General features: G+C 35.5%; 2 protein-coding genes and 1 long non-coding RNA gene across 4 annotated transcripts; 2 read left to right on the top strand and 1 right to left on the bottom strand.

The window, feature by feature from the left end:
* Nucleotides 1–422: 422 nt before the first annotated feature.
* On the bottom strand, nucleotides 423–15985 carry LOC106673344 (microtubule-associated protein RP/EB family member 1). 2 transcript variants are annotated; one of them, XM_014405432.2, is made up of 7 exons: nucleotides 15874–15985; nucleotides 9838–10007; nucleotides 9675–9781; nucleotides 8267–8483; nucleotides 3355–3458; nucleotides 1162–1311; nucleotides 423–1101 (listed from the first exon to the last, which is right to left on the bottom strand). In XM_014405432.2, exons 2-7 carry the CDS (start codon nucleotides 9995–9997, stop codon nucleotides 1042–1044), a joined length of 798 nt encoding a protein of 265 aa, XP_014260918.1. In that variant the 5' UTR covers nucleotides 9998–10007; nucleotides 15874–15985; the 3' UTR covers nucleotides 423–1041. The 2 variants fall into 2 exon arrangements, with proteins under 2 accessions (XP_014260918.1, XP_014260917.1); XM_014405431.2 differs by lacking the exon at nucleotides 8267–8483 and adding an exon at nucleotides 6603–6867 and having other exon boundaries at nucleotides 427–1101.
* A 1269-nt stretch (nucleotides 15986–17254) lies between these two features.
* On the top strand, nucleotides 17255–24067 carry LOC106673342. Its single transcript, XR_001341385.2, has 3 exons — nucleotides 17255–17735; nucleotides 23760–23890; nucleotides 23974–24067. It is a non-coding gene; the product is annotated as an uncharacterized LOC106673342 (long non-coding RNA).
* Nucleotides 18370–19432, top strand: LOC106673341 (actin-related protein 2/3 complex subunit 4). Its single transcript, XM_014405428.2, has one exon. It carries the CDS (start codon nucleotides 18524–18526, stop codon nucleotides 19028–19030), a length of 507 nt encoding a protein of 168 aa, XP_014260914.1. The 5' UTR covers nucleotides 18370–18523; the 3' UTR covers nucleotides 19031–19432.
* Nucleotides 24068–24143: the final 76 nt, after the last annotated feature.

The raw sequence follows: 24143 nt of genomic DNA, 5'->3' as shown, positions 1-24143 counted from the left end.
ACAAGTGTCAGATTCAGTACACATAAACGAATAAGCAATGATTTATTCGGTGTGAACGGAAACCAGGCTGTACTGACACAAGAAGGAGTCATCTCAGATAGCTAAAGCGTTCTATAACCCTGCTGAGTCGATTGGCTCAAGAATTAAACTCATAATAAACACCACATTTACGAGAGGAACACATAAAAAAATCTGAAAAATTGTTTTTGACCAATTTACACTTACTAATTTGAGGACGAGGTAGGTGGAGATCAGACACTATTCACGTCCAACTCGTACACACTTAAATACATAGTGTGGATGGCATTTTTAACATAACCGTCAAAAACTTGGTTGGAGTCTTTTTTTTATCCTCACTTCAGTCCAATTGTCATTGACAATTGTCATCATTGACATAACAAAAGTAGGGATTATGAAGGATGTCAATAAATTAAGCCATTTATTAAAAATTATGTCAACTTACAACAAAATTGTTACTTTAGTTTGTGAATAAATTAAATATAAGCTTTATTTCTTTTCTGGATCAGTACGAAGACATTATTTAAAAAAACTGAAAAGAATCAGCCACATATGCACGTAAGCAATGTATAATCTTTAAGTGCACAGCAATTATTAAAATATATAGACTGCATTATATTTAGAGAGTATCTTTTTTTTTTTTTTTCAAGCATTCATTGATCTGCTATATAATAAAATGTTTAAACGATAATAATCTGAAATTTTACTAAATAATTATAAAAAATATCTCCCCTCTATACGAAAAAATAACTTGCAAATTGTGTCCATCACATTTAACAATTGAACATTAATAACATAGAACTTTCAACATAGAAAAACTTGAAAATCAATTTGAAGTGAGCCTAGAATTAACCAAAACTTGAGGGTGCAAAAAAGACATCACCAACTTTTGTGTGTGTGTATATACATATGTATATCAAATATGTATGCTTGTCTGAATAATACTATAAATATATATTGTGCACATATATATTTATATACACACACAAAGTTTTACTGAACTTGAAGTTTAACTAAATGAAATTAATATTCATCATCCTGGTCTTGTCCTTCAGAAACATCTTCTGGGGCAGCAAATCCATCCTAAAAGTTTTTAAAAAAATTTATTACCAATTTTATTTTTCCTTTCATTGATTCACTTACTTCTGTGGCATAGAGAATATCTAGAATTCTTTGAAGGACAGGAGATTCACCTTCATGTGCTTGGCAAACGACCTCAATATCTCTGAGCTTACCATAATAGAAATCACGCTCTTTTTCTAATCCATCAATTGTGAGTTTTGTCATAGAAAGCTGAAAAATTGTAACAAATTAATTTAAAAAACTTTAATTTTCAGTACAACTTTTAGTGTATCCTTGATACAATAGAACTTTTCAATTTTATTTATTGGGTGTTCATCGCCAATTTGCATTAAAGAAAAAAACTCTTGCATAGACTTACAAAATGCCTCAATTTCTATTTTTAAGACAACAGGTCCTGGAATCTTTGCACCTTGTACAATCAGCAAATGATTCAGAATACTTGCTCAAAATAAAATTAAACGATTAAAAATTAACAGATTGTTTGTATATTAACGAATAGGTTTGTTCCAACATATCACAAACAGTTGAAAACTAATCAACGATTTATTGACTGCACACGCATGAACAGACATTTCTAAACGCAGTTGAAATGCTCGGACTAGTACAGTCAAATGGTATTTTCCATATGGTTTGTAAGTTTAAACACTTCTTGATCATAACCAGTGGCTAGGATTCTTGAAAGTCACAGCTCTCCCCACTTGAATAAGTAGAGGGGCCAGCAAGGCTTAGCTGCCTCTGCCTGGAGACCGGACGGTCCCACTCCGCTACCCATCCCTGAGAGCTGAACTAATTTGGTATTGCCTTATCATTTACCTTATTCTATATTATTTATATTTTTCCCTGTCTATACTTTTTGTTTGATATGCAACCCTCACCTTCACCTACGCTGACTGGTCATGAGCATATAATTTGATCTTTTATGACAAACCCAAGGGAGTCTTTCTTCTATTTTGTAATTTATCTTTATCTTTGCCATTATGCTTGGCACCAAGTTTGGTCAAATCAATTTAGTTTTAGTCTTTTAATTTATCCCTTATCTGGTTCAGGTCATAAAAATATGGAGTATCGGTTATTTGGTGTCTCCCAAAATTCAGACCGATCCTTGCTACCACTGACCAGATATTTATAGGGCATTTTAGGCTTATGTATACAGAGAGAATGGGTTAATGGTTAGAAGGGTCATGAATTTCACTTGACTAGAATAATCAATCCTACGTTCTAGTGACACCAAACAAATGATTCAAACACGCTCAAATCCAAAAATGCCAGCACCTTTGGATACAAAAGGCCATCTAAATTCCTGGTGATCCACAGTGTTAACAAATCTGGGTTTCCGCTGGTCTACCCTTTTATATTTCAAATAATTTTTGAAGGATATTCCAAATTTGAAGATATTATTGTACTTTATTATGTCATTTTATTAATGTAAACAAACCAGCAGAAGAGAATTTTCTTGAAATAATCGGCATATTATTTAAGGCCCCCATTTCTAAAACTTCCGAGTGTATTTTTTCCCTTTCTTAAAGTTGTCAGGATGTAAAAAGAAACTGGAGCCTTATTTGAAACGTAAGTATGATAAGTGTCAGTCCTCTTCCTAATTGTATGTGTATCCGAAATTGTTCTATTCTATTTCCTTCCAAAATGAATATGTACTAGGCAAAAAAAAAAATCTATATTAAAAATAAATTATTCACTTATCAGTAAGGCTATCTCTTACATTCATCCAGTGTTTTTTTTTTTTAAATATTTTAGAGGAAATGTAATATTTGAGGGTTTTTTAGTGCACAATATATGGTATTTTTGAGGAATTTTATTTATTGCAAAGAAATCCGGGTTCTAGTTATATGAAATATCTGATTTGATGAGAGCAATCCTTGGACTGATTGACGGTCAAAACCGAGTTCAAACTTGGCCTGAAACGGTGTTGGAACAGCCATCTGACATTTTTGAGATTGCATTTTTAGCCTGTTGGAACATCCAAGCTCAACTGCGCATGCACCCATTAGCTGATGGTTTGGATGAAGAGGGAACAAACCTAATATAGTTTATTTTTATTATTTTAACCATCAGCAATGGTTGTAATAAATTGCATACAAGTGGTCAAATAAACTACTTTAAAGTGATGTCCGATGTTGGACAGTTTATTGTCCTACATCGGCATTCTAACCACGATCGGTTTATTCTCCTTTCTTATTGTTTTTACACTAAGTTAAACTTACAAATATAAAACTTAATACAGACTAAATAATTTACCTGAGAACTCAGTTCTTCAATTTTATGTAGATCACTATTTAATCTCGAAGAGGTTACTGTATTTGAGTTTACTATACCTCCAATTCGGCTGTTTGATTTGGCAACTACAAATTAAAAACACTTTTTTAAAAAAATCCTTACAAAACATTTCATAAAGTTCAATTTTATTCAATTTTAAAGGATTCATGCAACATTAAACGACACAATGAATAAAAACAGCACAGAACTATTCTACCAAAGCTTAAACTTGAAATGAAATTACATACAAGGGGGTCAAATAAACTACATTAAAGTGTAAGCATCTATAAATTAATGTAAATAAACATCTAGAAGCTAATAATATTCCCATTTTTACCTGATTTTCTTTTCCTCCTAATTATGTAATTTTTGTTCTAACCCTTTATTGTTCTTCACCACTTCATAAATTAATTAGTTTTAGTTTTTTAAGAGAGCTTCCCTTATATTGTGACAATTTATTTTTATATCAGTCAAAGGGTTTATTACAATGATAATAAATTTGTAAAATGTTTCTTTTCTTATTCAAAATTTGAAATGTACCTCCTTTATATTCGCTACAACTGTTTACTACAGCAACTGCCAGGATGTTGTAGGTGTGTTATGCAATCCCAATATTGCGAGGGTAGGGAAGGGTGTTATCACATGTTAATAAATAATGCAATTAATTAAGGTTTTTTAGTTGAGATGAAAAAAAGTTAATGGCACGAGAGGGATTCGAACCCACGACCTTCCGTGACCTCGATCCACTCGGACATCAACTCCCCATCTCAACCCCACCTTATGAGTCTTCCCTCCTTTTGCCATTTTTTTTTTTCTGATGTCCGAGTGGATCGAGGTCACGACAGCTCAGGTGGTAGAGCAGCGGCGTATCTAGCCGAAGGTCGTGGGTTCGAATCCTTCTCGTGCCATTAACTTTTTTTCATCTCAACTAAAAAACCTTAATTAATTGCATGTATTAATTGGTCAAGCGGACCACGAAAATAGTGAATTAATAAATAATGTATTATAATAAAGTTTGATTTTAAATGTCTTCATACTGGTGGTTTAAGATCCTGCACTGATGACATAATACAAAAGAAGATTGGGACAATCGTCACAACCAATGAGACAAGTCAGAGGTGACACTAATATGTCATCAGAGGATCTGGAAAAGGAGAGGAAGATTTTCATAAGCTAATGCGTCTAAGAATTTATAGGTGTACTTTTCAAATTTTGAGTAGTGTAAATTCGTTTGCATAGATTATACGGTTTAGACTGAAATATTTTGTGAATTTCATTTTCATTCTCAATAAAATATTCCATCAAGTAAAACTTAGTTTTGCCTCCATAGAAATTTTAAAAAAAGTAAAAACTATTTTATAGCAAGTGCAACATAAAAATTAGGATATTAACATAGCCGTGTTTTTAGGTTGGATCCATAACTTTTTATTTGGCCATTTTCACGTTACTGGGTAGTGTACATGGGTTGGGTTAGGAATGGTTGGAGTTAGGGATGAGGAGGGTTAAGAATGGTTAGATTAAATAAGTGTTAGAATTAAATATCCATGGTCAATGCTTTTCCATAAAGTGGAACAAAATATGCAAGTGCAAAGCGGAAGTTTTCAGGAGAAAAATGGGCGAATGAACCAAATAAAATGTTCCATAATTATTTCTCTAGAATATACAAAATTAATCCTGCATGAATGACACACGTTATATCAAAATATTTGTCATGCTTACTGAAATGTATGTAAGGTTAAGTTAGGAATAATTACTGTTAGGGACAGGTTAGGTTAGGAATGGTTAAAGTAAATTAGAATTAAAATATCCATGATTCAATGCATTTCCGTGAAGCGGAACAAACTATGCAAGTGCAAAGTTCAAGTTTTCTGAAGAGATTTCCTTGAAGAGGAAAAAATGCCAAACGGTCCAAATAAGTTCCATAAGCGATTCTCTAGAATATTCAAAATTAATCCCACATAAATGTCAACACATTATATCAAAATATTTGTAGTGTTCACTGAAATGTACGTTAGGTTAAGTTAGGACTGGTTATGGTTAGGAATGGTTTGGGTTAAGGACAGGTTTAGTTAGGAATGGTTAAGGTTAGGGACAGGTTAGGTTAGGAATGGTTTGGGTTAAGGACAGGTTTAGTTAGGAATGGTTAAGGTTAGAGACAGGTTAGGCTAGGAATGGTTAAGGTTAGGCTAGGAATGGTTAAGGTTAGGGACAGGTTTAGTTAGGAATGGTTAAGGTTAGGGACAGGTTAGGTTAGGAATGGTTAAAGTAATTTAGGATTAAATATCCATGATTCAATTTTTTTCCGTGAAGCAGAACAAACTATGCAAGTGCAAAGGGCAAGTTTTCTGGACAGATTTCCTTGAAGAGGAAAAAACGCCAAATGGACCAAATAAAACGTTCCTTAAGTATTTCTGTACAATATACAAAATTAATCCCGCATGAATTACAACACATTACAGCAAAATATTTGTTATGTTCACTAATTAAAAAATAATCTAATTTTTTTAATCTTATCTGAAGTTGTTTTCTGTCATCATCAGATGTTACTGACTTATTGAGAAGTTTTGTTGTGTATTGAACAAAAAAAAATTAATTCGTCGATAATAATAATAATAATTTGAGATAAGTGAATGGCACTTGAACAAATAAAAATAAATATCAATAAAAAATAATAAAAAGGTGTGACCCCAATCACAAGTTTATTCAAAATTCTTCTTTTAAGTAACATTTTAATTTGAAATTGATTTCAGCTAACGAAAAACTGAAAACCCACTCTTGGAAATTATACATAGATAAAATAATGTTATCTTTCAATTGTTTCCCCCCAAAACTTTTTTTTAAAGTAGTTTGACTGTTTGTTAGTTATAAGTTTAAAAGTGGATGGACAACTGTGGATGTGGCGAGTAGTCTGTAGTAAGTCACTAGAGATGGTCTATGTTAGACCAAAACGTGTCTGACAAAATAAACACCTAGTGTGGAAAAGGCAGTTTATTTTTCACCCATCAACTTATTATGGAGTTCCACAAAATTAAGATGGACACTATCAAAAAATTATTTGATAATTTTATCTAACACTAAACCCCAAGTTGTATATTGACTCTTTGATAATTCTGAAATTAATGCGGGTTCCCAATTAATTATTTAAAATATATTAAAAGAAATAACAGCTAAAATAATAGTTTTACGATTTTATGACTTTAATAATAACTTCCAACTGTTCATCGGATTACCAGGTTTTCCCAATTTAGTTGCTGGTTGGGCCGTCAAATCGGTTTTGGAAGAATTGGTCTTTCTACTGTTACTGCTGTTGATTAAGTTGTTTGATTTAGTGGTAGCACTGCTTGCACACCCCCCTCCCATTGCTTCTCCGCTGCGGGCTGTTATTGCACAGTATTCTTGCCCAGAATAATTAGCATCAAAGAATTTTTTAAACCATTGGAGAAATTCGAAATTGTCCTGAAACTTGCCTTTAACAAGTTTGTCAATGGGAACAATCTGAAAATAAAACGCATGCAACAAAAAACAAAAGTGAGAAAACAATATTAAATGAGCATAAATAAATTAAAATTAATTAAAACATTCTCAGGCAAAACTAACACCAAACAAAATTTTCAAGACCTCCTTCGTTTGTACAGATTCAATTATGCAAAGGTCATTTAAAAATTTTAAAAACTTACAAAAATTTAAACGGAAACTAACAAACACATCTAAAATTCTACAGTGTGATTTATCAAATGTTGAACAACGCTATTGAGGAGAGAATAAATGATGGACATTGGTTATTTCACATTCTTTCATGTTTATATAACTAATACAAATGAAACTGATGAAAATAATTTAATATTTCATCACTTAATTTATATTAGGTTTGTTCCAACACATCACAAACGTCAATGAGTCAAAGAGGCCACCTTAATTCCTGGTGATCCACATCGATAACAAATCAGGATTCCACTGAATTTCATATTTTCAAATTATAAGAAATATCCGATTTGACAAGAGCAAAAGACTAGGGAAATGTCTAAGCATATACTGGATTGTCCATAGCCAAATCCTCAGACTGTTTTGATTGTCAAAAATCAGTCACAAACTTGACCTGAAACCGTGTTGAAACAGACGTTTGAGTTTGCATTTGTTTGAACTTTGAGTTTGCACTGCAATGCCTAAACTCAACTGCACATGCACACCGGTTTGCAGATGGTTTGGACTTATGTTGGAACAAACCTATAATAACTAAATAAAACAAGTAACAAGAAAATCTCAATCAATCATAATTTTTACTGAATGCTATTTAAACCCACTTTAAAATCTTGAGTAAATAGGCAAATTTTAAATTAGGAGAAAAGCAGCCCAATACTTTTTCTTTAATGAAAGAATGCAAATTCAATAAATATATGTCAGTATAGGTTCATCGCCTTACAAATTTCACAACTCTTTGAAGTCACATTGAAACTTTGAACCAGATACTTCTTAAAATTTAATATAATCGCTCAAAAGCAAAAACCTGATCAAGCAATTGTCATGTTTTATAATTCTTTATGGGTCAAACTTGGTCTGATAATTGAAATGAACTCGGGCCTCAATTAATAGTCCGTCTTTGTCTTTGGCATTTACTTATATTTGAAATTTTTACAACAGTTTAGGCTAATTTTGTATGAAATCTTAAATTTGACAAATCATCACAACTTTAATTTGGTGCTTAAATAACTAACTTATAACAAACAAAGCAACAGCATTTGTCATAATATTACAAAAATAAAGTAAGCAAAACAGATCTAATAAAGTGTGGGTGGGTGGGGGGTTATAAAAAAAAAAAAAAAAAAAAATGCATTCAGTCATCAACAAATTACTCAAACTAGTGAAGGAGGCCTTAAAATTCATGCCATCTGGTTACCAGAAGCTATCCGTCTGCTAACTGGAGGCTTAGGTGGAGCAGGTGCAGTGAAACCTGCCGATTCTATATTACCAGAACCCAACGTAATCCCACCCCTCACATCGAGTGGATCATATTCATGACCATCATAGTTTGCATCAAAGAATTTTTTGAACCATTGAAGAAATTCGAAATTATCTTGAAATCGACCTTTAATTAATTTGTCAACAGGGATTACCTGCAATGAAACACAATTTTTCTTCAAATGTGACATTTTTTTTGGAACGTTATTCTAGAAGGGCTTAATTAATCTTATCGAAGATCGTGTTGAACGAGTTGTAAAAATAAAATTAAAAATAAGGCAATACGTTCCAGGAAGAAAATGTCTGTCAATGGTAGGGATAGAATTGAAACAAAAACACAAAACAATTTCAATCCTTCAAGTCAGAATGAGCCGCAATAAGAATAGGGAAAATGGATAAAGATAAACAATCTTAAACTGTTGCAGTAGATAACAATGAGTAATACAGTTTTGATAAATCTTTGAATAAGTCTAATAAGAAGATAAAACCGTTTCCTGTAAATTTTGAATTAAGAGTGAAAAATTGCTGCCAATATGATTTCTAGGGCATGTCTAAATTGAAATGACTTACACTAAATTAAATTTATTATATCACCAAGGACAATTTTCCCAATCAAATCCTGTTTTGCCTAACACAGTGGGAATACTCTCAAAAAATCACCATTGGTTTCCATTTCAATATTCTGTTATGAATTAAAAAATATTAAAATTGACAAAATATTATAAACAAGAAAACTAAAATGTAAAAAAGACTTACAGTAATATCCTATTTATAAAAAGTCAATGTACACACATACTACAAACTTAAGAAAACATACACAACTAACACTACTAATTATTTTAAAAAAGTAAGTACTTTTTGAAAACTGAATACTTTAAAAAAAAAAAGATTTTATTTTAACCTACATTATTTTTTGTAATTAGATTCACTTAAGACTATTTAAAAAAGCACGCTTGGAAAAGCCTCTAATGAAAAGTATCATATATTTGAGCAGATTAATTTAGAAATACATTAAAATAAATAACTTGTTGGATTCGTAGAATGAGGTAGTTTAGAAAAACACCTTTTCCATTCATGTTTTGAACTTTAAACGGGTCATTTTCAGGATATCAAGTGCTGTGCTATTCTTGTAGTGTCTTATTGATGTTGTGTAAGTAAAATTGTTGTTCTAGACTACCTCATTCTTGACCCTCACGAATCGAACAAATTAGTAAACAACCAGTTACTAAAAAACGCATTAAAATAGATACTTTTGCTGCATCAGGTTGTAAATGATAACTCGTAGTACATTTGGAAATAATTAAGAAAAATTGCATTGAGGAAATAATAAAATAGATATAACACACCTTATCAACACCTTTCTTCTTAAAAGCAGCTTGTAACAGCTTAAAATTCTGTATGTACTCGTGTTCTAAATTGGTTTTAAATTTTATTCTTTTCACTGGTATACTCCCTGCAAAACATTAAACATTATATTAAAAAAAAAAAATTAAAAAAGAATTAAATTACCTGGGAAAAGCATATCCATGTATTGACAGTATGCAGCACCGGTACAGAGCTCTTCAATTTTAGTAAAATTTGATTGTAAACAATCATTAACCCAAGCGAGCATATCATGTCGGCTAAGATTTTCTGATGTTACATTAGTTGAATACACGTTAACTGCCATTTTAGCCCACCTGTTGAAAAACAAAAACAATAAAAATGACAATAATAAAAACTTAACAGTCTTAAATAAATAATAATAGTGATTTAAACTACAATCTTAAAATAAAATTATACGAAGGTCTAAAAGTCTAATGTAGGACTGTAGTAGAATATGCATGTTTAAACCATCTGCCCGTTGCATAGCCCAAGGAAAGAAATGCAGTACAACTTTACAAATGAACAATATGGTCAGAAAAATACGGAAAAGTATTTTTGGTAGTGTGTACCAGCTGAGGGAGGTCAGCAAGCCACTCAGCTTGGAGTCTGCTAGTGTCTGGGAGGGATGAGGCGTACTAATTGATTTATGCCTTCCTGCAAGGCTGACATTGGCGAAGCTGCGTCTTTTTTTAAGATCGAGTCCCTGGGATGGTACCAGGGTCTCACTTGGTGGGCACGGGCTGCATTCAGCGTTGGCTCTCCACAGTGGCTCAGTAACAGTTTGACCCCGGAATGTGAACATTTTCATACTTATATTATTATGATTTTTAAATGGTTTTTATTTACCTTATAAACCTCTAACGAGTAGAGTGGAAACCCCAAAATGAATTTCATAAAGAAATGCATGGGCAAGAGCTTCCTCAGGGGCAGCGATTTGTGTCTGGCAGGTGCTCTTTTTTTTTTGTCTAATTATTTTTTAATGTGCTATTATGGGCTATTTACCAGTATTTATTTATTTAAGGTTGGATATTTACCCATTACTTTTCTGATTGCAAACTTGCTGGATGCCCCAAAATATGAATTAGTTGATAACTCAAGTTAACTGGGAAAGAAAATACATATTGATAAAATATGTAAGTTTTTTTTTTGTAAACAAGATCTGTATGTCTGTGTACTAAAAATTTGTTAAATGTAGTAGTTATGATTGTTTATTCTTACAGGCAAATATTTCAAGTAAATATAATTAGGACAGGTGCAATATTTTAAAATTTAATAAGTTAATTTGTTGAATTAATCAATAAACAAATAGGTTTGTTTATTGATTTTGAGGTAATGGGATAAACATTTTCCAATGCATTACTGAGAACATCTACTACCACTTTGTTGTTTATCTTGCCTCTAAAAAGAGAATGCACAACCTAACAAAACTTCAGATGCCATACAAGTCAAAGTGCACTCTTCAAGACAATGAACACATAATTTAGTCACTTTCCATCATTTTGGTCTGCCTATCCTTGCTGTTTTCATCTATAAGACTGTGTTTTGACTTCTGTTCACTTCCAAATTCTTAAAAAAAGACAACCGTGTATATATTCTTTAACTCAAAGCTTGGCTGAATGTCCAGCGAGAGCCCACTCCTTCTTTTGTAATCTGTCACGATCTTAAACCGCTAAAGTCAATTTGTTCAGAAATGGAGATTTTGGGAAGATTAGTATCAAAACAATATTTCTTAGAGAGCTGTGAGTGCTTGTGATTGGCCTCGTCAATGTCTAAGGACTACTGTTCCTGTTTGACAAAGATTTCAGGCTCTCATGATCCCGAGCACTCACACAATTCTGTGATTCGTTTAACATCCCTGATTGAGCCGATCTTCTTTAAACCCCCTTACATGTACATATGTAGAAATAAATTCAGTTTTTTAAACATAGTAAAATAATACTAATAAAATTTACTAAACTAATGATAGTAATAAGGTACAATGAGCAAGAAGGCTGCAGTACCTGGGGAGCACAAACCCCGCATCCTAGTATACTCCTCAATGAAAATAATATATTATTTAAAATATTATTATTTATAATTGAATGATGAAACCAGATTAAGAAAGGAAAGCAGAAAGACAAAGAAAGTTTTTAAAAATTCAGACGCCATGGACGTGAAACAAGCCAGCGAGGAAACAGAACATTCTTCCCAGAGAAACAAATTCCAAGCCAAAGCCCATGCAATCCGGACGGATGAGGCTAAAGTTTTAGAGGAGTGTTGAAGGCTTGGGATATGACTGGTGCGTATGGATAAGGAATGTGGGCAAAAAGTTGATAGATATTGAGGACATTTATTTATTTTAATTTTAAATATGTGTTGTAAAACTTAAGTTTACAAGTGCTTAAAATGTGGAGATTGCTGATAGGCACTATAATATAATAGGAAATATATCTTGGTTTAAGATCATAACAGTATCTACTGCAATTGAAAGTGATGAGCAGATTGAGAGTAAGGAAAGCGAAAACATAGTGCTACAGTAAGAGAGCAAAGGAATTATTAGGGATTTAATAAGGAGAACTAAAGTTTTGTGTGGAGTGAAAAAGCCATGGTGTTGAAGAGAATGGAGGCTTGAGTACACCTTTTTAATAATAGAGCTCACATGGTAATGCCATATAGGCTTGGAATTAAAAATAACACCGAGATTTTTTACCTTTAGGACAAATATTAATAGAAGAGCCAGTTTTTTGTAAATTAATAAGGACTGCAATTTGTTAGGATTTAAAAGGATGCCGTTGTTATTGACCATTTGTTGTGAGAATAAAGGTAGAGAGTAAAGGTCCAAGAATAGAGCCTTGGGATACACCAGCTGAAATTTAGATATAATTTTGAAGCTTTAATTCTCTGATTTCTTTCAGACAGGAAATAAGATGAGTAGCAGTAGAAGAAAAACCAAAAAATGCATCAGTTTCCAAATAAGCAAATTATGATTTATGAAGCCGAATGTTATCACCAATGCCTTGGCGGATATGTGAAATATTGAGAAGAGATGTCTCACAACTAGGAAATTTTCAGAAGTCGGATGGTAAAGGCATGAGCAAATAAATAAAGATATTTGTTTAATGCTTTAGAGCAGGGGTCGGCAACCTGTGGCCCTTTGCAACTTTTTGTGCGGCCTGTCAAAGCCCAATATAATTTTAAGAAAAATCAACAAACTTAGAGCGTGAGCGTGCCGAAATGTGGCCGGTGACAAAAATGCGCGCTAACAGAAGCATAGTGGGAAACCTATTTTACTGCGCAAGTTTAATCCCCACTCCCCATAATAATACTTATACTCGTATATGATATAAAAGCACTATTTAAGTTACATTTGAATGTGCGGCCCGCATAAAAAAATTTATTTTGAAAATGGCCCGCTGTCCGAAAAAGGTTGCCAACCCCTGCTTTAGAGAATGATGGAATAATAGTAATAGAGCAGTCACTAGCAAGGGGGGGGGTCTAGTTTTCTTGGGTTAACCAACTATTAGGGCTTCCTTCCAGGCCAAAGGAAGACAAGATAAGGTGAGAGAGAAGTTCAAAATTTGGGTTATGTATTTTAAGGTAACAGGAAGGGGAAAAAATGATGAGTTTAATAAGAATTTAATGAGTTTAATTGAAACTAAAAGAAAATTTGTTAGTGATCTTGAAGAGCAGGAGGAAATGGAGTTATTTTGCCAGCTTGATTTTCTTTTTCTGTTTAGTCAGGTCTGATTTATTATATACATTTATTGTGAAATGGTTGGAAACGACCAAGCAACAGGTTCATCACTCTGAATAAATCAACAGGTTCATCACCCTGAATAAATTATCTCACAATAAAATATACAATGAGCAGATAGTATAATTATATACAAATCTGACAAATCTCTCAGACCAGGAGGCAGTGGGGAGAGAAACAAGACAGTGCTGGAACTCCCTTTTATTTATTTGGGAGGGTAAAGATAGGAGGTCATGAGGCCATCATCATTTTAAACAGCATGGAGGATTATAAGGATGTTGAGGAAAGAGTTTGATCCAGCGGGTTAGGATGTAGGGATAGTTTAGAGTGGAAGGGAAGCATGCTCGGATAAGATCCTTCATGAATGGGATTGAATAGGTCTTTATGGAGACATAGAACTGCATTGAGGATATGGTGGAGAACTTTGGTTTGAAATGATTCGTTAGATGTTGGAGAATTTGGACGAGACCCACAGTTCGACTCTGTCCAAATCAGTCTGATGTTTTGTAAATGTTTATATACACTTTATGTTGATATTGGGTAGTCGTCTGAGTAGTCATCTTTTGTTCTTTTCTTAATTCCTGGTTAGTGATTTATTTCAAGGTGTTTTTTAAGGAACTCACAACCATTCCATCAAATCCATTTATTGAAGATATGTAAAGTTCTTGTCGTTTTAATCTTGTATGTCGGTTCCGTGAACAAGGGAGAAGAAAATACAAACAGGAATTTTAACATTCTTAAAATTGTCAGAGGGGTCGTAGACCCGAAAGGAGTTTATGTGCAAGTAGATTGTATCGATAGTAACAGGAGAGAACCACCTAACTCTTCCAGGTCCCTCTAGGATCAATAGAAACCACGAGTGAGAAATAAGTGCATGTCTCCATGGAGCAACGGATTATTATCAAGTTTTTGACCAAGGGGGGAGGTGAATCCAACGGAAATTTTGGAGCGATTAAGGGCTCAGTATGGAGACAACACCCTTTCAAGGATCCATGTTTTTATCAATTTTCTAGAGGATGTGAAAAGGTCAAGAATGACAGCCACAATCTCCGCCCAAGGACGAGTGTGACAAGAGGCCAACATTGAAGCGGCTTTTCATATTGACTTTTTCCATGATCAGTGCGCAGTGTTATTGTGAATTATCGGATACTGCAAACTTTTCATTTCGAAGGAGCAATTGGCCAGTGCCAGGTAACAACTCAAACGGGTAACACTACGGGGCAAAAATTGGATGCAATACCCCTATAGTACAGAATTGTCACCTTGTCTTTCAACTTTTTGGACCCCTCAAAGAAGCACTTGGAGGACAGCTTTTCAATGGCAACAAGGCGGTGGAAGCATTTGTGCACCAATGACTACAAGAATGTCCAAAGGGTTTTTATGACGATGCGATAAAAAAACTTCATATCCAATGGAAAAATGTATTCCTAAAGCAGGAGAATATGTAGAAAAATAATATATTTTTGTAAGTTTAATTACATACTTTTTAATGAGTCGTTTATATTTGACACACCCTTGTAAGTCTGTTATCTAAGTAAAGCCCAAGGTAGGGACATGGTTGGATTTTTTTAATTTTTTTCAGTTTAAAGCAGAATTTATGAAAATCAGGAATAAAGTGAAAAGTCCAACTGAGAGGGATTTCAATGTGCTGACAATCGACACTTCTCTCCGATCATCAGGTTAAAGCGAGAGGTCAGAACGATGCAGGAAACTGTCCCCCGTACTTTATTAGAATAATTGATAATCGTATTTATTCGGTAATGCACGTGCTAAAAGAAGGAATTAACCTTGTCTTGAGTTTTTTATTTGCTTACCGGCCTGAGTAAATATTTACAAATAATTCACAAAGTGGATCGTTTTTTTTTTTGGTTTTGTAAGCGGATTGACACAGGACTGTCGGCTTCTGGAACAGGGGGTCAATCCGACGTCGGATAAGCCAAGCGAGACGAAACGGACCGATGTAAAGTCGAGGATGAAATCGAAGGGGCAGGCGGAAAATAAAAGAGGGCCGATGTGTTCTGAAAATAACGGTGACCGCGACGGCGACCGCAACCCCCGCACGGCCGGCCCGAGGCGACAAACGACTTACGACGGGCGAAATGTCGTCGGACGATCAGACGAGAAACGAAATCGTCAAGGGAGCGTGTAGAATCCGCGGACCGTTAGACGGCAAAGGTTCACCGCAGTTAACGTGGTACCGAATAACCTAATAAAGAACCACAGATCCGGGATCCAACGGCGGAACGGAATAAGAGAAAACGCCAACACCGCCGGCAGACAAAGCCGCCTCACCCGGATCCCATCGGACCGAATGAAAACATTTCAAAACAAAATAATACGTCAAATATATAATTATAAACTTTCAGAGAGATTCGGATAAAGTTTTTCTTCTTTTTCTATTGAGCGGCCGATAAAAATATTATTAAAAAATATAATGAATGATGTACCCTGTTGGTGAAACTCCTCTCACGCCAGTGGAACGTTGTTAAAGTGCCAATCGCATGAAACTCGACTCCTGAGGCTCGACTTCCAAACTCCCCTGTTATAACAAATCCGTGACCAGTGCCTTGATAAAAGAAGTGGGGCGAAGTCAAGCGCGCGCCTTTCCGCCCGTCCGAATTTTTATTAAATCTCGTTTCTTTTCACAAGACGGATTTCGAAAAAAGGTTTTTTGGTATAAAAAAAAAATTTCTTTTTCGAACTGGAAATTCAGTCGGTGTCCGACGTCGAAGCTTTTTCCCGCGTTTCCGCTTTCGAGTCGGACCGCGACCGGCCGCGTCGACTGTCGAGCGTTCAAACTCAAACCGAGTGCTAAACGCCGACCGGGACGAAAAGTTTTCCGACGATTGTCTTTCGACCCAACATGAAAACGGACTTTGTGACAAAAGTCTGAATTTTAGTCGCCAAAGCATTGACAGGACTTGGCGCCGTTAAGTTCATCTTCGTTCCACATCGAACAAACAAGTTTTGTCCCAACCAGCGCGGTAAATTTCAAAACGAGGTCTCATCCCGACTGCAACTTTCTCCTTCTGCACTAAACCGCTCAATAAATATTTACAGTTTTGTAGTATTTACTTCCCCTAGAATTTTTATTTTATTTTTATTATAAATTGCATTACAAATTATTAGAAATTATTATGTGAAGGAAAATTTAATTAAGGGATTTGGAAAAAATAAAATAAAATAAAAGGTGTTAATTCCATAATTTTGTTTACATGACGTCCTCTGTTAGCTAAAACCTCTGTGCACCTTATTAGGCATACTGTTAATAAGGTTATCACTAATTTCATAAGGAATTTCACTCCACAGTTGTTGCAATGCTTCACTCAGTCGTTGCAGGTCAACTGGCTGTGGATGGTGATCGAAAAACCTTCTCTGCAACGCATCCCACATGAGCTCAATGGGATTGAGGTCTGGAGGCAATGGCGAGGAAGGGGCAGATGGGAAATTCCCAGGCTTTCTAAACATTGATGAACAACTCTACCTCTATGAGGTCTGGCATAGTCATCCGGAAACCGAAAATCCCTGACAATGAGATCCCTGGTTTGAGGGATAATTTCTTAGACATAACGGACTGCGGTGAGGTTGCCTTCAACAAAATGGAGTTCAGTTTGTCCTCCATTGTAAATCCCAGCCCAGAGCATTACACCGACTCCTCCAAACTGCACTGAAAGGAGCACGAACTGGGGCATTGTACGCATCCCCTGTTCTCGGTAGACACTTCGGCGCCTGCTATCACTATACAGACAGCAACGCGACTCATCAGTAAATATAACAGCATTCCAATTGGTGTTCTCTTCTAAACGCTCGCTGTACCATATTCTCCTGAGTTGCTGGTCGCGGGGTGTTGCTGCAGATCGTCTCAAAGAGGATACGATGTGAGGTCAACTTCCCACGATTATGAATCGTTTATGTTGATGAAGGCCTTGCGAAAACATATTGTACTTCGTTTAGGGTCTGGCGGCCACTATGGAAAGAGTTCTGTCTTGCAGCAGCGACAATATTTCTGTCCTCCCTTAGCTGAGATCCACTACCAGGCCTCCTATTGGCACTTTCAGTCTCTTGGAATATGGCCAAAGCCCGGGAAACCACGCTGTGAGAAACGCCAACTAGCTCTGCGATATCCACTTGCCGGTGACCTCGATGACTCATTCTCACAATAATATTGAGAACTTCTGATAAGATTACGTCTTTCCTTGGTTAAAGAGAATACAACTGGATTAAAATAGAAAAAAGACGAGAAAAGGTGTTTGTTTAGTAAATGAGAAATCTTCGTGTTTACTACTCTTAAGTAAATCCGTTTTTAAAAGTAAGGATTAACATTTGTTTGTTTTTGGTTTATTATTTTCTATTTTGTTTAATCCAACTAACAATATATCGGTTAATTTTATTAAAATTAATAGACTAAGAATAAATTACAAATATCCCTATTCATTTGTGAGCAGTTTATAATGAGGTGCCATCGCAAAGAAGTACAAACTTTTAAAGAAATATTTAGCCCTGTTATACTATTGCTTAAGTAAATTCAAAAAAGCGTTTAGTTCCAGCAGATTTATAGTACCTGTAGTTGTATGTATATGCTATCAGTATTTATGGTACTTTACCAGAAATAAAGAAAATATTCTGGAACTAACAGCGTTTTTTAATTTACCTACACAATAATATATAACGAGGTTCCACCGCAAACTTTAAAAGAAATATTTAGCTCGGTGTTACTCCATATTTAATTATATTATATATTTATTTGTTTTCCAATTTGAACCCCATTTTCTTGAATCTTTCTCAATTTGAGAGCTTGTATTTATAAAAAGAAAGTCTTTGGAAATAGTTTCGGATCGTGTTTTTTGTAAATGACAGAAAAAGGAGAGATGATATCTCGGTAGAGACGGAGTTGGCGTATCGGCAGGCGGTGTCGTGTGACTGAGTCACCTAGGGAGTGGCCGCCACCGCCCGGCGACCGTATTTCGAACCTCAGGGCTCATTCTCAGCTCGTCCGCCGTCCATCGTTCGCAGCGTGTCTCGAGCCCGCCCGTTTGTTTGTTTGTTTGTCTTTTTCTCCCGTTTTGTGTTTTAGTGCCGTGATAGCGTCGGTGTGCCATGTCGTCGACCCTGCGCCCTTACCTGACCGCGGTGAGGAGCACTTTGAACGCCGCGATGTGCCTGAACAACTTCTCCTCCCAGGACGTGGAAAGGCACAACAAGCCCGAAGTCGAAGTGAGAACTAGCAAAGAACTCCTTCTCACTCCCGTTCTCATAAGCAGGAACGAGAGGGAAAAGGTGCTCATAGAAGGGTCCATCAATTCCGTACGTATAAGCATTTCCGTCAAACAGGCGGACGATATCGAACGTATCCTATGCAAGAAATTCATGAGGTTCATGATGATGAGAGCCGAGAATTTCATCGTTCTGAGGAGGAAGGCCATCGAGGGGTTCGACATAAGCTTCCTCATTACCAATTTCCACACGGAACAGATGTACAAACACAAATTAGTCGATTTCGTTCTTCACTTTATGGAAGAGATAGACAAGGAGATAAGCGAAATGAAACTCGCCGTCAACGCAAGAGCTAGGATTTGTGCTGAAGAATTCCTGAAAAGGTTCTGAATGAAAGAGGGTGGCCGCTCTGCTCCATGTTCTCCTTCTTCACTTTGTATTCCTATCCGTCGAAAGGCCGCAGAACTGCCGACTGTACTGCATCAGCGTTGATTATGGACTTCTCTCGTACTTCTCATCTCTCCTGCAGAAATCAATTATTTATATTTTCAAAGTTCGTAACTGTGAAACGGTAAACATTGCTGCAATTACAGTCGAACGTTATACGCATTCCTTGCGATGAACAGGAAAAATATTGTTTAAATATATTGTGTTATGCATTCATATTGATATAAAGAAACTGTTAAAAAAAGGCTCTTGATATATTTATAATTGAATTGATTTTTCACGTACAGAGCCAGTTTTTTCATCAATGCATGGAAAATTAAAAATATATTATTTCATTTAAAGTTATTTTCATTTTCATTTTTTTATATATATTTTTTTTTAAATAATAAATCCATATTCTATGTTTATGCATTCTCACGATTCAACTTTTGTAATTCAACTTTACTCGTGACTTGAATCAATTTTTGTCCTTTCAAAAAAAACTGATCAACAATAATTAGGTGAAACATGATGTCGAAAGTAGTCGTATGCGAAGTTGTGTCAGTTTTTAAAAATTATTTTTCGGCTTCTGTCTACATCATTCTACGATCCAGCAGGGTTTCAGAGTAGTAGCTCACAAAACTCCCAACCGCATATCCTCCTACCGGCCCATCAGCCTTCTTCCTGCAATTTCCAAAATCCTCGAAACACTCCTTTTAAAGCGATTAATTCCCATACAAGATACTCTTAAAATGATTCCCTTTCCCAATTTGGCTTCCGTCCGCATGATTCGACAAAGTTTCAGAGTTTTAGCTCACAAACCTCCCAACCACATATCCTCCTATAGGCCCATCAGTCATCTTCCTGCAATATCCAAATGAATCCTTTTAAAGAAATCCTGGATACTCATAAAATAATCCCTCTCCCAGATTCGGCTTCCGTCCACATCATTCTATGATCCAACAAAGTTTTGGAGTTATCGACACTGTAGAGAGCTAAGAATATTGCTTGGATGTGTTCCTTAAAAACAGGCTTTTGATAGGGGCATGCTTTACAAATTTAAACACTTCCTACCCATCCTTTAACAGACATCTGCCTCAATTACTTGCATGGGTTCAATTCAACTTAGTAGTATCACTCATCTATACTACTGACATGCACACCCTAGTACCATCGTCACGACCTACACGACGATACAGCAATTTTGTCCTACTCGAATCCTATCCAAGGTTTAACATCCAAGAACACCTTGAGTTTATTGAAAACTGGTGTAAAACGTCTAGGACAAGACTGAATGAAGAAAAAGGCACTATTTTCACATTGAAAAAACGTACAGCAGAGATAATGACTTCATTCAAGTCAAATACTTAGTACAATACCTAGACAGACGTGGAATCCTTATGCAAGACAAAACTAGTATCAACTGAAGGCTTGGACAACTATGATGAATTCTACGACTGAAATCTCTGTTAACCTTCAATGCTAAACTAACCTTCTAAGGTTGTTCTAGACTTTACTTCGACTACTTTATACATACAGAACTATAGGGTTCTGCCAAGCCATCCAATCAAAAGTCCTCGGACAAATATCAAAGTTTCTTCAGTCACTAACCTCACTCAATATATATTCAATATTCCTCCTTCAACAAACGTCCATTCCCGATTCCAAAATTTTCACACCAACCTCTCAATCCATCCTAACCCTACTGCTCAACCCCTCTCCTAAGAACTTGCCACGTCCCCTTAATCGATGATGGCCTCTAGACCTTACCCGTTGAACCCCTCACATCATGTCCTCTAGGTACACTGGGAAAAAACCGTTTTATAATCACATTTGTAATATGATGTAGGGTCTATAAGCATATGTATAGGGCACAAATAAAAAAATATATTTACATTGAAGAGAGCAATTAATCGCTATTATTCTCCCACTTTACTAATTATACTTCACACCCTACTCCTTAGAAAGGAGGTCTCAGGGCAATTTCATTTTGAGACGTATTATGGGATTGCAGGAATGGGTCCTTTTGGGCTAGAGACTATTGGTGCGATGGGAGAGAATTTGGTAAATTTTTGGATAAATGAAGTTTTAAGATCTTTGTGGAGGGTTTGAGAGACATAGAGAGAATTTGAGACATAATACAGAGCATTTGTAGTTTGTCTGAGCACATTTGGAAGGTTTAGTGGTTTTTTTTTTCTTTTTCTTATTGGCCTTATGATCTTTGCATATTAGCCATGACGAATTCTTATATATGTTGTTCATAATTGGGGGTTATCGGGAAAAAAGGGCCAGAGGCGACGGTGGGAATCGAACCCACAACCGCGGCGTGAGAGTCTCTCATGCTAAGGTTTAGTGGTTCCCAACAGTTCTATTCTGTATGTCCAAATAGGTGAAACCCAAGGTGGCAAACTCTCAGTTATATTTGGGGATAGGAACTTAGTTGTACTAGATAGTGGGAGTCTTCCTTCAAAGTGTAAATATGACATGAACTTGCTTTCATTTAACTTCATTTTCCATTGTCTTGACCATGAGAAGCAACTGCATGTCGGGGTCAGACGATAATATATGTGTGTCATCTACAGTATAAAACGTATAGAGGATTGATCTGAGCATACTGTGTTACTCCCATGGCTTGACTCTTGAGAGCAGTATCTGTAGTAATCTGATCCTTGTCAGACCCAAAAAACCACTCTATTAGGTAAGAATGGAGGATTAAGTAGAGGATATTTGGACATGCATTTCAGGAGACCCTTGTGCTGCACGCAGCTAAATACTTCTTACTAAACGCAAGGGAGGTGGATATACTTAATAATGCAAAACACTTGCTGGACTTGGAATGATGGGAGCGAAAGTGTTGGTCTGGGGGAAAGTTAGAAGAGTTTAATTTTTACAACATTCTTTTAATTTTCATAACTATTATTTAATACATTTTTGCTCTTTGTTTATTTATTCAGGGAATAGGGGTGATGGTTTAACAGCCAGGTCGTTGTGTGTCTTTATTTCCATAACATTTTCAGCTCCATAACTACAGCTCTCTTCATGCAAATATTGACAATATATCAGTTGGATAGCCTAATTATTTTTAATTTTTTAAATAGCATATTTATTAAATCAAATATGAATAGTTTCAAAAAGTTTTATTTTTTCCTGACGTAAAAAGAGGTTTTGTTGGGGGTGGCAAGGGCACCTATCTTCATGTAACAAGAAAAAAAAAATGGAAAAATATTGATTGATGTCCTAAATAGTTGATGCCCTTCAATATAATTTAAAAAAAAAAGTGTGGTGATTAGTGACCGTTAATCGATAATTATTCAGAAATCGTGCGATGTGGTCTGGTGTGATGTAGGTTTCAGAAAAACATTTTCTTTATCGTGCCAACGTTTTGATCTTTATTGAGATCATCTTCAGGGCCTGGGATTTACAAACATTGTTCACATATAACAATTGCATTTTGGATGTGGAAAAGTGAATTTATAGAATGCAAAATATATTTTTTATATATTCAATCAAAGTATTTCTACTCACTCAAAGTGTTTGTCTTCTGTGCAATTGTGCCATTCTTGTGTGTCGTGTCGAGAGTGCCATAAAAAAATGAAAAAAAAATATTTTGCATTGTATAAATTCACTTTTCCATATCCAAAATGTAATTGTTATATGTAAACAATGTTTGTAAATCCCAGGCCCTGAAGATGATCTCAATAAAGATCGAAACGTTGGTACGATAAAGAAAATGTTTTTCTAAAACCTACAACACACCAGACTGCATCCCACGATTTCTGAATAATAAAAAAAAAATCATCAACACATGCAGCTTTAATCTAAACACACTCACTGTATCACACATTCTTAAATATGTTCCCTCTCACTTACATACCTTTCTCTCAAGTAGGGTTATGGAGTACTAGATATTCCTCCATCACCATCACCCTTTATCATGCATGTAGACAACTATACTCAAAATACCTAGTCTGATTGAGGGTCTGGGTGATGATGATGAGATACTAGGGTTTTGTTCCCAAAGCCCTGCAGCCTTCTGGCTTTCCTAGTTCCTTCGCCTCAGAAGTATTAGGTCATTGTCTATTGCTGCTACAACTTCATTCCCTGTTTTTTTGTTTATGTATCTTAGATTATGTTTGTTATCATTCGAAGAGACATGGGTGGCTGTTTCTTCCTCCTTATTGCATAATCTATAAATGAGTTTAGTCCTCTCTAACTTAAGCAGTGAGTGTTGTTTTAGCATAAGATTACTGTGTCTAATGCTCCTAGAGTTTATCCACTTCTGTTTTTGTCTTTTTTGGATCCATTCTGTGATAGAGGATTCTGTTTGTTTTTTTATCCCAAGAATAGATTCAAGGCCTATGGTCTTGGAAGATCCTCCTCTGGCCAGTGTGTCTGCTTTTTCCTTACCCAAAATTCCTTTGTGTCCTGGTACCCACCCATCAGGTTATTGTTTTTCCCTGGGTTTTGGATATTTTGAATGGATTCACTGACTAGTTCTGACGTGATTCTTTTTACATGCTGCTTGGCTATCTGATCTTAAGAGGATTTTTTGTCAATGTTAACCTCTTTTGGGATTTTCTAAGGCACAAGTATTGACGGAAGATATTTCAGAGGGGTTCTTGATATTCCACTTGATTCATACTTGATATATTCTTGTACTGCACATATATTCACGCATGTTCCAATTCTTTAGATATCATAGTCTAGCTTCACCCCCTCAATTCAACCCAAGACCAACCAGCACCCGAGGCCCCAGACAGTCGTTGCCACAACCGAGCCCTGCCACGCCGCCAACATGGGGTGCCAGCATTGTTAACAAAAATTGTAGGATTATGAATTTACTTTTTATTTATTAGTTTAATGACTGTTAAGTTCAATTTTTTTTATTGATGTTGAATATTCCTTAGTATGGATTGGAGGTTGTTGCGGATTTGGTGGAAGTATAAAAAATAACATTTAAAAAATTCAGCAGTAAAACTGGAAATGATGAAGGCTGAAATGGTATCCTCATGATCAACAGACAGCCTGTACCATCCTCAGACCTGGAGCCTTTAACTTTACAAACAGGAATCACGTA

Source organism: Cimex lectularius, unplaced genomic scaffold (assembly GCF_000648675.2).
Source record: "Cimex lectularius strain Harlan isolate CLEC.00 unplaced genomic scaffold, Clec_2.1 scaffold383, whole genome shotgun sequence".
In the NCBI taxonomy this organism is placed as follows: Eukaryota; Metazoa; Arthropoda; class Insecta; order Hemiptera; family Cimicidae; genus Cimex; species Cimex lectularius.
The sequence above is the reverse complement of the archived record's forward strand: the minus strand, read 5'-3'. Positions and strand labels throughout refer to the sequence as shown.